Here is a 14,140-nt window from a genome sequence, read left to right on the forward strand (position 1 = left end):
TAATCTTAGATGATTATATTACCATGATAAGAGCTTCATGTTTATATTTAGTATACCATAAACTTTAATATAGTGTATTTCTTAATATTTGTATTTTTTTTTCAAAAAGACGAGCCAAAGTTTAGAAATGAATGCCCAATGTTCCTTTGGCTTTTTTTAAAAAATAAACGAAACAACATATTTACAAGTGAAAAATAATTTATTAATAAGATAATTTTATATATGTCTATACAGCTGATCTAAAAACAAGGCTAAAAAATAAAGTATAATAAAACCCCTCAAAATCAACTCTAAATTTAAAGTTAAAAATATAAATTTTGGCTTATAAGAATAAGCATAAGCAAAAAGACAAGGACATTAGTTAATATGAAAAGACAGGGAGTACATTATCGTGGAAATACTTTTGGAGACGAATCTATTATATGTATGATTTTCATGCATCAGATCTGAAGATCTAAATATACTTGTTCAAAATTTTGAAAGGTTAACTCCAAACATGTCCAAGTGGCATTTATTGACCTAAACCGTAGGCAGAAGATGACATTGAGGGCCAACATGGAGCTGGCAAATGAGCTTGCAAATCAGACAAGGTGACTTAAGAGTCTGTAGGGTTTACAACTGGATAATTCCGTTAAAAGTGATAAAACCTCCTCTTCGCTTGTGTTGATGACCCTTAAATTATTCTCTCTTTCCGGAGAGACTGCCAATTATTCGCAAACTGCAAAGTGAGACATTGAAATGAATTTTTTTACTGACACATTTTGAAGTGTTAAGGCCTCATTTATTGAAGTATAAATCACCCGGTATCATGGACCCAGTGTTTGCAACTCTGAACAATATATCATTTCTTAGTAGTGTTCAACTGTTAATGATACGCCTTTCCTGATGAATATTAAATAGTAGAACAATACCATGAATGGTCAATAAAATATTTTCCTTTCTTTATCTTTATATCCCCACCAAAAAAATTACAGGACTATATCATAAAACGTTCCTGAACAAATCACCGATGACCAAACCTACAGCAAATGCCAGCATAACAATGCTATAAAACACTGCTACATTTGCCATCGGACTGCCAGTCAGTAGTATTCCACATTCTACGATTGCTACTATTTTATCTCTTCTGAAATCAAATCAAAGCAAAAGAGGAAGAAGAAGAAGAAGAAAGAAGAAGACCAAAACCATGGCCACTCATGGCTCTGTTGACACTAGGTTACCGAACGCCTTGTATTCCTAGAAGTTGTGGATTTCCCCTCTTCCGGGTTGAGTGATCCGGGTCTCTCCGATGTGTCCGAGCTGCTGTTCTCACTGGCGTTCGTTTTCCCAGACCAGAGCTTGCTCAGGATCTTCTTGGGCATCAGTGACCCCTTGGACTTGCTGGAGCTCTTGTCGTCGCTGCTCTTGTTGTTGACGTCGCTGCTCCCACTGCTCCTCTCGCTCCCCCCGCTGTTGTTGGCCAGCCTCAGCGACCTGAGTGAGTTGACATCGCTGGATGTCGGCACCCCGGTGCAGTCCTCTTCGGTCGTCGTCGTGGCAGCTGACCTGGAGCTTCCATAGGAGTTGCCATTCTCTCTGGGAAGCAGTGAGTGTACAGCTGATGTCAGCTCCATCGCAGCGTCGGCCCGCCCAGAAGCGACCGATGCTCGGATTTGTTCAAAGAAGAGAACTTGAACGACCACACGGAGAGGAAGGCGCTCGTTCTGCACAGCGTGCATGCACGCGTCCTGGGACAGTTTCTTGCAGTCCATCAGTCCACATAATTGCTTCTTTTCGCTCTTTGATAGGCTTGGGTGCTCCTGTAAGGATGGTAAGATGCCACAGGTTTATAAGTCCAGCAAATTGAGCAATCAGTGGAGAGAGATTTGGAAATGTATATACCTTGAGATACATATCGATGGCGCGATATAGACCGTCGTGCATCTTTCGGGCTGCAGGGGACACCATTTCAGCAAGTGTAATGAACTTGGAAAGGGGAAGATTGGTGTCTTTAGCAATCTCAGCAAGATACCCATCAATAAGATTTGCAACAGCCAGCTTTGACGTGCTGGAAACAGAAGCATGGTTCTCAACCTCCACAATTTCTTCATCGTCTTCAAAATTCATGTTGCCAGTATCACTATGTCGCGAAACAAACTCCTCTACTATCGCAATGATCAGATCTACATTATATAATGTGGTTCCACTAGTATTTCGTGGTATTAGAAGGTCTGAAACAGAAGCGCAATGCAATTGTGCACCAATTCTCTTGATCAAGATATCATGACAAGATTCCCCAGCCTCCAGCAAGCATGCTGCTCTGAGAAGCTTCAGAAGAAAACCACATGACACAGAGCCTTTCTCAGTGGGCAGCAGAAATAAAATGGTTTCAAGCACTGCACGACGTTTAGTGCAATCAACTCCATTGCTCACAGTATCTTCTAGGGAACCCAGCAGCCTTCGGTATGCATAGGCCCTCAGTGCTTCCCCAATCACTATAGCTGGTGTTCTTTCCTTTGCTTTTATCGTCATGATCACCCGCTTGTACACATCCATCTCAAGATCACAAAGATCCTCAACCCACCAGTCCTTAGGGACTATCAATTGCTTTCTGACACCATTCCAATGAGAATCATGGCCATTCTCTGATGGTAGTTTCTTTCTGTTGTATGTGTATGACCATTCAACCTCTGATGGATCAATTAATGCCTTCGATGCAATAGAGTCAATGCAATGGTTGATTACTTTCAAATTTTCAGACCAAGGTACTAATGATTTTGTGCTCTGCAGTACTATGATCGAGTCCTTCCAGGCACGAAATATGCTTGATGTCAAGAAGACATCAATTTTGTAAATGAGATTTCCTTTGTCAATGGTCTCAAACATTTCAAGATACTCAGCTGCGCAGCGAGCAGCAAGGACATTATAAGCATTGAGTGTTACAATCATGCCATAGCAGAACTTAGCACATATTTCAAATGCTGAAGGTCCACCAGGGATGTCAGAGATATCCAACTCATTGTTGCTTTCCTCATTGCTTGAAGCCACTAATCTTTGCAAGCGGGAACTCTTTGACAAAAGAGGAAACTGCAAAATAATAGGCAAAATTTGTAAATACCTTTTTCACACTAAAAGAAAGCATGTGTTCTTTTTCCCGAACTGCTAAACAGTACTTTTTTTAAAAAAAAGTTTATATATAGAAGTTTACTATCTCACATTTCTAAAATGGATTTTCAACTTTGTAGTATTTAATTATATCATTTATACCATTAAATAGCTATAAAAAATCAGACAATCTTTCATCCACAAAAGAACATAACCTTAATCAACTGATTAACCTAAAACAAGGGTATATTAGATGAGAATAGTTGCCAGGCTACTAAATCTACTAAAGTATATTGGATAAAAGACATGTAAACGTTTTGTTCAAACTGGATTAAAGACACTAAATAAATGTGATGGATACTTTTTCAAGCATATGTAGGGGTCAACACATGCATTATACATGAAATTTGTTTATTCAAGAGGACTCAGGAAAATGGTACGTATGCTTAAAGGACATCCTAAAAATTGCACCATTCAAAATGAAAACAATATCATGCCCATTTGATTAATGGAAAAAAGGACTACAGTCAGAAATATCACAATATAGCAGATAACATTAAAAATATACTATTTTTCTATTTCAAGTACTATACTTCTCTTACAGCCTTAGAAAGGACCTAGCAGTCAGTAAACAATTGTAACCAAAATTAGTACAACAAAGGAGCATTTTAGTAACTACAGTTCAAGCAATCTTCCAATGCTAATGTGATACCTTGTGAAGATAAAACTTGACATCTCCTACAGAGATTACAATGTCCGTCGCCAGTTCCGTTGCGACAAATCTGAAAAGAATGTGACCTTTCCACAAATTATCATCAAAGCTACACAGACCAAATTGATGAAAAGAGCAAAGCATATGTGGATGAGACAAAATGCACACATTGATTCTCTAAATAAAATGAATGCTATACAAGAACGCTTGTTAGTGATCATTGTTAATAGCTTACTTGATATGAATATATCTTTAAAAAAGTAATAAACCAATTGCGTACAACCACACAATTACATATATTACCCTCCTCCATCCTTCCCTAGCAGTGCAGTGCATGCTATTATTTGATCAGCAATACATATCATGCTCTGAAAGCTCCTGTACATCCTAAAAGGAGGATGTTAAAGGTGACAGACAGTACATGAAGATATTGGAAGGTTCAACACAATCACACAATGTCTGAAAGTGGCATAGTTCATAAAGTGGACCCAGAATAATTGTAGACAAAGATGGTCACAACTCAGAAATATTGGAAGATAAAAGTCTAGTCTTGTCTTATAGACCAGAAAGATATTGTGATATTAAGGTAATTTCACGTAATCCAAAATATATTTAATGCAGATCTGAAATGGCATGACAAAAAACAAATCCCCACCCACCGAATCAGCTAAAAGCGAGATAGACAGACTATTTGCCTAAGTAAAGTGCTACAATCAAAGTTAGGAAAAGGTAAGAGAAGAGCAACTTACAGCTAGTAGCAGTATGTATGACAGGCATAACTAAGTGAATTGATAAGTGGTCCTAGAACAAATAAGTAAACAAAAATATTGACACATAAAGCAACAAATTAAGTTGAGCTCCAAGAATTTAATTTACATGATGGACCACAATGTTACAAACCAATCTATTCATCTAAAAAGTGAATGTAAACAAATTAAGGCACTCCTATCAGTAAATGAGCACATGGGCTCAAAGTACAGAGGAACCGAAAGAACATATGCTGCTAGCAATAGTTAAGGACGAATTGGGACATGAATAAGATTAGTTAGATGGATAGCTATCTGTATGCCATCATAAGAAGCACTACTTAGGCTAGAAACCCAATATTGTTGAGCTTGTTAAATTAGAAACAAGCCCAAACCATAGGGTAAATGAGTAGAATTGATTGGCACATATAAAATTGTAAAAGCTATGAAACTTGGGTTAGTAATATAATTTCCAAAAGATGAACTAATGAAAAAATGTCACAGGAATAAATTTAAAATCAAAATCAGCAGTTGTTGTCGATAACAAATGAAGTGAATAGTTCAGAAAATTTGTAACGGTAAGTATCAATAATTTATAAATATTGGGAATTTGATGCAAACTCATAAACTTTGAGAGACTTCTAGTCAAGAAATGAATCACCGAAGACCGAACTACAGAATGGCCACCTTCCCCACATAATTTCCTGGTCTTATATGCCTAGCTACCAGTATGACTGGCCCTATTAGCGACTTCTCATTGATTTGGATAATATTTCAAGAAACATTAGTAAGTGGATCTCTACAAACCTGGCTAAATTACGTATTAATACAGGTTTATACCAGAAAAATGGGCATTTATGAAAGAATTATCTATGTGGGAGACCTATTCCTATCAAGTCAGACGGATCTGATAATTTGCACACTCACGAGAACAATTCAGGAACTAACATCGATGTACCAAAAGAAGCGCTGAAGTAGAGAATTAAGAACAGAGAGAACAACAATACAGATGAAATGTGATGCGATCTTACCCCCCACCCCAAAAAAAAAAACTTGTTCAGGAGAGTAAAATACTACTAACTAACCTGATATTGCCACCCTCTGTCTGGAAGAGGTCTGGCTTTGATCCAAGTTTCATATGCTTCATTTCGCCGTATGGAAAAAAATTAACCGAAGAACTCCTCTCTCTTTTTTTTTCTTTGCTCTGTCTATCTCTTCTCCTTTCCCTTGAACACACACCGTCCACCCCCAAATGGGAACTAAGAAGAAAGTTCCACAACAAACCCACAGCACTTAACCCATCAAGAAAGTACCAAACCGGCGGCCACTGCCATGTGAATGCTTGCAAGCCCAAAGGACAGGACCAACAACTAGAGATAAAGATTCAGGCCAAACTGTCCCCCTTTCGCCTCGGCAAAGTCCCCACCAAATCAGGTCAAGAACCCAACCAGACCACCTCTAGATCAGTAAAAAAGTACTCGGCAGTTGCATCAAGATCTGGGTCCAGGAGGCCACAATGCCAAGAGTTCTAGAAGCTCTTCCTCCTCCAAGTTGGATCATACACGCTGAGGAAGCAGCAGCACCTGCAGAACACAAGGTCAGCATCTTGAGGTGAGGGGACAGTGAGAATAATTGGTGAAGCAATGTTGGGAGACCATGGGAACAAGCACCAGTGAGGGGAGGAATCTTATCTTGGTTAAAATTGCAAGCAAGCAACATGAATAGCAAGAGTGCATACAAGATGAAATTTTTTTAAGGGTTGTAGCACATGAAGGCAGTCAAACTGGGATTAAAGAATTGCAACACATAGTCCACAGGTTCTGGGTTTTTTTTTTATTCTCCCATCTTGGCTGGCAACAATATTGAATTGTGCATATGGAAGTTCAGATAAATTTCTGATAGTTTTACAATAGGAGCAGCAAGAACAGTAAATAACCAATTGAAGATTGGAACATCAAATCAGTAATAGATTCCCTAATAAGAAAAGGCTACAAATTTATGACAAAAAACTAACTTGGTAATACCCATTATGCATTTGCGATACCCAAGCCTGAAGAATTGACACGTAAGGGCACACATCTCAACAAACCCACTCTATATCCTGCTTCCGCCGGAAGGAAGCCAAATAATTGTAAAACAAATGCAATTAACTTTCAGCCAAATCCAGTCCCCCCCCCCCCCCCCACCCAAAAAGAAACATTCAGTTAATCCAGCATACAAGTTCAGAGCTTCGCATATTCGCAATTTCTGAAATTATCAGTAGAGACAACAAAAAAGGTTTTCAGTTTTTTCTAACATGACGAGGGCTTGCCAGTTTGCCATAGAGAAAAGAACCCATCTTGAGACCCAGAAACCAACCAAAATCAAAGAGCTTCCCCGCCGGTGAAAACACAATCATGGACCTCGAGATCGAAACGCAATTCACGCCGCCAAAAGAGGAAACAAATGGAGCGGACGCAGACAGGCGCGAGAGCTCGCCGCCGTCACCGACGGTTCATCGGAGATGGCGGCGGCGGCGGCGTTAGCATTTGGGGGGGAGTGGCGCACCTGCCCTGCCGGCGCAAGAAAGATCCAGAAAACTCGAGCTTCCGGAAGGAAGGAAGGAGGCGCGCGCGAGAGAGAGAGAGAGAGAGAGAGGGAGGGAGAGAGTGAGGGTTCGTTGAGATCCGACCCCGCGAATCGTGTTCCTCACACGAAAGATTAAGATTGCAGCAGCAGAAAAGCTGCGATTTCTTCTCGAGACCGAGCTGAAAATGTCGCCGAGAAACAAACAGAAAAGCGCACAAGAAAAGGCAGCTTTTTAGGACAAGCAAACGACCAAACCAAACATCCAAGAAACACCTCCAAAACATTCCCTATTTCTTCCTCAGCCAAAAAAAAAAAACCAAACAAAGAACTCTCGCCGAATTGCAACCGTATAACATCATTTAATCTGCACTGAAATGTAGTAAGGATACATATCTTTTTAAGCTAATAATAAATAACAAAACAAGAACAAGAATTACAAGAAGCTCTCACCTTCTTCTCTCTCTGCACTGCAGGTGCAGGGTGTCCTAGAAGAACTGCTCCTAGAGAGAGAAAAGAACAGTGCCAGAACCGCAGAGCAGGTCGCTAGTTCGTCCGCTCTTGCGTGCCTTCAAGAGCAAGTCGCGTTTGCTGCTGCTCTAATGGTGGCCTAATGGATGATTTGGTGTTCTTTTTTTATCTTAAAAAGGCGGTGGCGTTTCATGGCGGAGCTGTGAATGGACCGTCCTGCCCATCTAAATGCACCTCTCGTGTTTGATGGCTGGACATGGCCCCCTTGCTCTTTCTTTCCCTGCATTTATAATCCTGTCCCTGCTTTTGTTTTTTCTTTGCTTCTTTCTCTTATCTATTGATCATAATTTCGCCTTGTATTATTATTATTGCTGGTTGTGCTTTGGATTTAGATTCACGTGTATTATTGCTTTCATTTGGTAAATGAAATATTCCACTATCTTAAAACACTATGAAAAAAAAAATCCAAATGCCCTTGTATATTTCTCTTTGAGTTTCTCATGGGTCGCTAGTTTTCAACTATTTATCGTCATTTCCTCAATTTCTTGTGCCATGTGAGCATCCAAATTGGAGAAAAAAAAACTGACTCATGCTATCTTGTAAAGGATGGGCTTCTCCCATTAGTGTGGTGTAGTAACAGTGAATCTCGACATAAAAATATAGGGTTATTCAAAACATCATTCCGTAGGTACGTGTGTTTTAATATGTTGTGCATAGTCTTTTCATTGCTCATTTTAAGTTTTGGTCAAACATATCGAAATTTGAGATTTAAAGACCTTCTGATATTTCGCTCCTTTTTCACTTAAGATAAATCTACGTCCAGAAGACCAAAGGAATGTAACCAACAAATGGTAGTGCCCCATTGCTGAGACTCCCATCATGCTGATTAACTAGTGATTACATTTACTGATCTCTGATGTGTTGCAATGTTTATTTGCTTCTAAACCCCCTCTATGATTAGACTTGGTGTCAATATATGCTCCGATGGTAGCTTTACCTGAGGAAAACAGGATAAAAATATCGACAGCACAAATGGCCACAATTCATTAAGCTGTCGCGAGAGCAATTAATTGCATGCAACAAAGCATATTCAGCTTCAAGTGTGGTTTTCTGTATAACAGTGTTCTTGTGAGAAAATGCCTCGACAAGCATTCATCCATGAGAAGGACATTTTCGCCTATAAATGTACAGTGCAATTCAGTAATCATAGGCGCTCTAGTTATTTGACTGATAAACAGTAGAAAAATTAAAAAAACTGAAACTAATTTATAGGTAAAATTAGCATGTATATATTGTTCACGGTTTAAAAAGCAATACTAAAAAATATACTATGGTAAGAAAACCTCAAAAATTAACTTTAAATTTTAAAGTTTTTATACGTGGCTAATAAGATCACAACTTCACAAGCAGGTGATGAGAACATTTTTTATGATTCAAGTTCAAAATCGTATTTCACGGGTAAACCGTAGCTGCTTAATTACTAATAAGTTGTTTAATATATGGTTATAAATTATGAAAAGATAAATGTGGATGACAAAAATAATTGATAATCGTATTTCACGGGTAAATCGTAGCCTCTTAATTACTAATAAGTTGTTTAATATATGGTTATAAATTATGAAAAGATAAATGCGGATGACAAAAATAATCGATGAACGGAATGTTTATATTTATGTTCTTACTGATTGATAAGCTAATGATGTAAAATAAAGTAAGATGAAAAACCTTCTAGATTAACTCTAAAATTAACTTTTGAAATTCAGATTTTGGTTGCCATTGATAAGGCAATAAGCAAATCAAGAGAGGACAGGGTTGTAAATTGATATCTGCAACAGGTTTGCGATGCAAATTTTTTTTAGCTTTTTGTTTTTTTTTCAAGTAATTAATTCCATCGTATCTATCTTGTTTTTCTTTACTTTGGCATACATCCAGGGGCTGTTTAGTTCTAAAAATTTTCACCCAAAAATATCACATTAAATCTTTAGACATCTAAATAGAGTATTAAATAGAGATAAAACGAAAAACTAATTGTACAGTTACGTGAGAAATTATGAGACGTATCTTTTGAGTCTAATTACTACGCGATTAGCCATAAATGCTACAGTAACCAACATACGCTAATGACGACTTAATTAGGCTCAAAAAATTCGTCTCATGGTTTCCAGCCGAGCTGTGAAATTCGTTTTTTCATTCGTGTTCGAAAACTTCTTCCGACATCTGATCAAACGTTCGATGTGACCCTTTTTCTTAAAAAAATTTTGCGATCTAAACATGGCCCTAGCCCTAGTAGTTAACTCTTGTAGTATGTAAATGGTTCGTTAAAATTACACGACATTGCAGACATGTTTTACTTAGAAAGATAGGTAATTTTCTTTGGTCACTCGTCAACACGCGCATGATGTTGAATCCTTCGGTGATTTTCTCCGGTGTAACGTATACCACAAAAAGTAACCCTAGTTTATCATCGTATATATCCTTTAAAATCTACTAGTAAATTGTTTTCTCCGTCGGGGACACGTCATATATGTGTAGCTGTCAGTAGACGGACAAAATGTTCCTGGCATTATCGGCAGGAGAGACAGGTTTTCTTGACATTTAGTACACTTGATTTTGACACCCCTGAAATTTATCAGAAATGGCTTCATTTTTCCGGAAGAAATTTGTGTAGATAAATAGTACCTTATGAATTGGATGTATTTGTGGCTGTGTGATGAGCCTGAGATCACATCAAATGTTGGTAAAACTAGACAAAATCTGGCAAAGAATTCTGTGCGCATAATACAAATCAACTCTTTTCAGTGGAAAGATCTGGTCTTATTTTTATGCCTTCTGAGTTTCTCCTTCCCGGTGTGCTCTGTGCACTGTACCTGACCTCCAAGTGGCATGCAAGTGCAAGGTAGAATAGAGTTATCTGCATTAATTGGATTTTTTTCCTCCTTGCTGATGGATAATTATCGCTCTATCTTTCTGCTTTGGTTATACTTATAAACCAAGATTTGAATTTTTTAACTTAAATTTAGAGTTGATGTTGGGATTTTTTCACCAAAGTTTATTTTTCAGCTTTGCCTTTTAATCACTAAGAATATGTATATAAAATTTTTATTCATAAATTATTTTTTATTTATAAATATCTTATTTGATTTTTCTATGAAACACCCTAACAATCGCCCACCATCTTGAGGTTGAAGAATGCTATGAATAATCTAGAAGAAAAACGAGAATATGCTAGGTAGAAGGATTGCATAAACTCCTAAGCTAGCTCTGCCTCTATAGTCTATACCTTGTTCATTTGCAGATTCTGATCTTTTCTTTGAGAATTTGACCCGACCTAATTTTTGTAGCCATCTACCTTTTATTGCCTACTTTCCCCTATTAGTTAAAGAACGCGCACCATGCATGCAAATATATATGTATTTATGAGTGTACCCCTAAGCATACACTCAAAATAGATGAAGGCCTAGCACAAGTTGGTGAACTTAATGAGATATGTCACAGCTATATAATTTTACCATCCATGATGCATATTAGCATAGATGCTATAGACTATCCGTTATGTCGTTTATGTCGTATCGAACAACTAAAATAGATAAGTACCTGATACTAAAGGAATGGTGTCAATATAATTCATACTCACTGGCTCATCCTCCCTCCCTCCCCCTCTTGCAAACAGGGTGGTAGTTGGCTAGGGAGGGGTGGAGAAATCCATAAGATCAAGCAACTGCCATTGTTGGAGCAACGGTTGCTTGGTAAAGGGTGCACAAGAAGACAATGAGTCCAATTTGGCATTGCACGACGTAGACGAGCTTTTCTATGTCACGTGGATCTGACTGGAGAGCACTTCCAAAGGCACTATTTCTTGCATCGATGCGCTAGCAAGCTCCATCTTCTACATATCTAAGCGACGTTGATCTGGTGGTCAACCTTCATTTTCTCATTCCATGGTGGTAGCAACTGTAGGATCGTAAACGGTCTTTTCCACATCAAAAGCTAGCCATTGAGGTAAGGGGTTCACTCACTTACATCCTAGGTCCTTTGCCCCTCCACAACTAATGTGAGATTATTCAACAATTTCTCCCTTCATACATTGGTGTCCCTCAGCCCTTCACCGCCCCTTCACCGTATCCGGGTTACCACCAGCCTACGGTCCATCAGGTATACAGGCTCCGTATCTCCGCAGGTACCCTATGGTCCATCAGGCCTTCACACATTATGTCCATCGGGCTAGGGATGTTAAACTAGCCAGGCTCTAATATCAATTGTAGGGTCGTAAAGGGTCTTTCCCACATCAAAAGCTAGCCATTGAGGTGAGGGGTTTCCTCACTTATATCCTAGGTCCTTTGCCCCTCCACAACCGATGTGAGACTATTCAACAACAGCGTCAACGATGTTTGGTTGTTTTCAAATTAGCATGGCAACTTGTCGTTGACGTTGTCCTTATCGAGCTCAGTAACATCATCCGTGTGACCAATTAAATGATCTAATCTATTAGAGTGAAGAATGAGAAATATTGGTCATTAGAAGTAGAAGAGAAGAGTGAGCTGGCAACAAAGGAGATGCTTGGGAGGGTGTGCTGCTCACTTGAGGACGGAGGTGAGGAAGATGTAGCAATGGAGAATACTATTTCTACCCATCAAATAGAACCTTGTGCTACATAACAACCCTAGAGGATGAAAAAAAATCCTACAATTATGCATTGAGGTTTATAGCTTGGCCCGTATGGACTTACACCAAGATTTATCTCCGCATACATGTATCACCAAATGATGTTTTATATGGGATTTGTTTTAAACTATAGAGACCGTGGTGATCAGCTCAGACAAGGGTGGCACCATGGTACACACGACAAAGAAACACATATGAGCAAGTTCACTCGTCTAAGTAGAACTGCAAGCATCAAGAGTATATAGGGCCTGTTTGGGGAGCTTGTGATTATAAGAAACAGTTGGTGAGAAGCCAGCTTCTCAGAATCTGAAAAAAACTAGGTTTGTCAATTTCTGACTTCTAGTTTATTTTCTGATGCTATAACTCCATATTCTAAGAAAATGAATACTATTTGAAAGAGCTTCTGACTTCTTGATATTCTATTGCAACTATCAGATGCTCCTACAAACATGTCCATAATCTTGGGTGAACAACTAAATTGATCCTTCCAGTTTCACTTAAGACTCAGTTTGGTCCTTGACATTTCCATCTATTCATTTTAGCCCTTCAAGTTTTAATTTTAATTCAAAACTCATCCTTAAAATCACAACAGATTAGCATATAATTAACTAATTATTAGTTATAAAAAACTTGAGAAATGGATTGATATGATTTTTTAAATAAACTTTTCTATGTAAAATTTTCAAAAAAAAACTCATCGTTTAACCGTTTAGGAAATATAAACATAAAAAACAAGAAAAATCTGCGTAGTTAACTTGGTCAAGGAACGAGACCGTACCTCTCTGCACTAGAATATGTTTCGCTCTCGTCTTAGATACTCCAGCTGACGTCAAGTGAGGAAAGTTTAACGCCTTAGAAAAAGGAACATGCACGATTAAAAAAATTGACAGAAAAGGGTGGCTATTAGAATCTCATCATATCAATGATGATGATGCATCCGTTTTGTTTATAATAAAAACAAAACAACAATGCAATCTTACAATGAAGATCACTCACGTCGCTTTCATTGGTCGTCCGGTGTCCCAGATCTAATGTCCTTTCTTATATATCACTTTAATTTTTTTTCCTTTATACATCAAACTTTCTCCTTTCATCACCTTTGTACAGATCAAGAACGAAGTGCATTTTTCGATTTAATTTTGGCCCCAAGTACATGGGCTCTGGTTTTCAACACATCGAAACATGTACGAGTACTTTTATGATTTCTTTTTGTTGACGAATAAATTGAATAATAAAAAATAGAATATTTCTTAAACATAATGATTGTTTTTACGTATTTTGTTACCCATGCCACCATGTGTCTTCTACAATTTTAGTTTGGACGGAAAGTCTGGTTTAATTACCCTCTAAACTACATGGTTTACCAACTCCAACTACATTCATTTGGTACGCATCTTCAAACTCCTATGATTACCTTATAGTTGTAATTTATGTTATTTCAAGTATCAGGATGTGTCAAACTACTGATGACAATCAATATTTCTACAGGCAGATATGAAGAGACTGGACACTTTTTGTAATGAAGATAATAAAACTAAACTAACCTCCCCAATAGCATATCAATTAGTATAGAAAATCTCGTGACCGTTGGATCGAAACGGACAGACGAGATTTAGCGATGCAGCAGTTGCTACAGTAATAAACAGTATTTCAGAATTACTATTGTTGCAGTATTCCGTCATTATTCATAACATTGAATCACTGTTCCACTCACATGAACAGGAACCGACCCATCAATATAATCATGGACAATTGCAGGTTATTGGAGGCTTGGAGCTGTCAACCTTTGACACATGGTGCTGACTCCCCCCTTGTGATCAGGAATCTGTAGTGCAGTGTTGCTACAGCACGCCTTGTTCCGACACCCCTCCTTTCTTTCTCTTTTTTGCATGCTTATCTT

General features: G+C 38.2%; 1 protein-coding gene across 5 annotated transcripts; it reads right to left on the minus strand.

Annotated features, from left to right (window-relative positions):
* Positions 1-889: 889 nt before the first annotated feature.
* Positions 890-7,703, minus strand: LOC102722196 (BTB/POZ domain-containing protein NPY4-like). Of its 5 annotated transcripts, none has more exons than XM_015835544.2 (6): positions 7,561-7,703; positions 5,628-6,125; positions 4,100-4,174; positions 3,797-3,866; positions 1,882-3,066; positions 890-1,799 (listed from the first exon to the last, which is right to left on the minus strand). In XM_015835544.2, the coding sequence occupies exons 2-6, from the start codon at positions 5,687-5,689 to the stop codon at positions 1,212-1,214; spliced, it is 1,980 nt and encodes a 659-aa protein (XP_015691030.1). In that variant the 5' UTR covers positions 5,690-6,125; positions 7,561-7,703; the 3' UTR covers positions 890-1,211. The 5 variants fall into 5 exon arrangements, with proteins under 5 accessions (XP_015691030.1, XP_040377774.1, XP_040377776.1 ...); XM_040521840.1 differs by having other exon boundaries at positions 4,100-4,183; XM_040521842.1 differs by lacking the exon at positions 7,561-7,703 and adding an exon at positions 7,214-7,420 and having other exon boundaries at positions 4,100-4,183.
* Between the last annotated feature and the right edge of the window lie 6,437 nt (positions 7,704-14,140).

The sequence above is a fragment of the Oryza brachyantha genome, chromosome 3 (genome assembly GCF_000231095.2).
Source record: "Oryza brachyantha chromosome 3, ObraRS2, whole genome shotgun sequence".
Classification (NCBI taxonomy): Eukaryota; Viridiplantae; Streptophyta; class Magnoliopsida; order Poales; family Poaceae; genus Oryza; species Oryza brachyantha.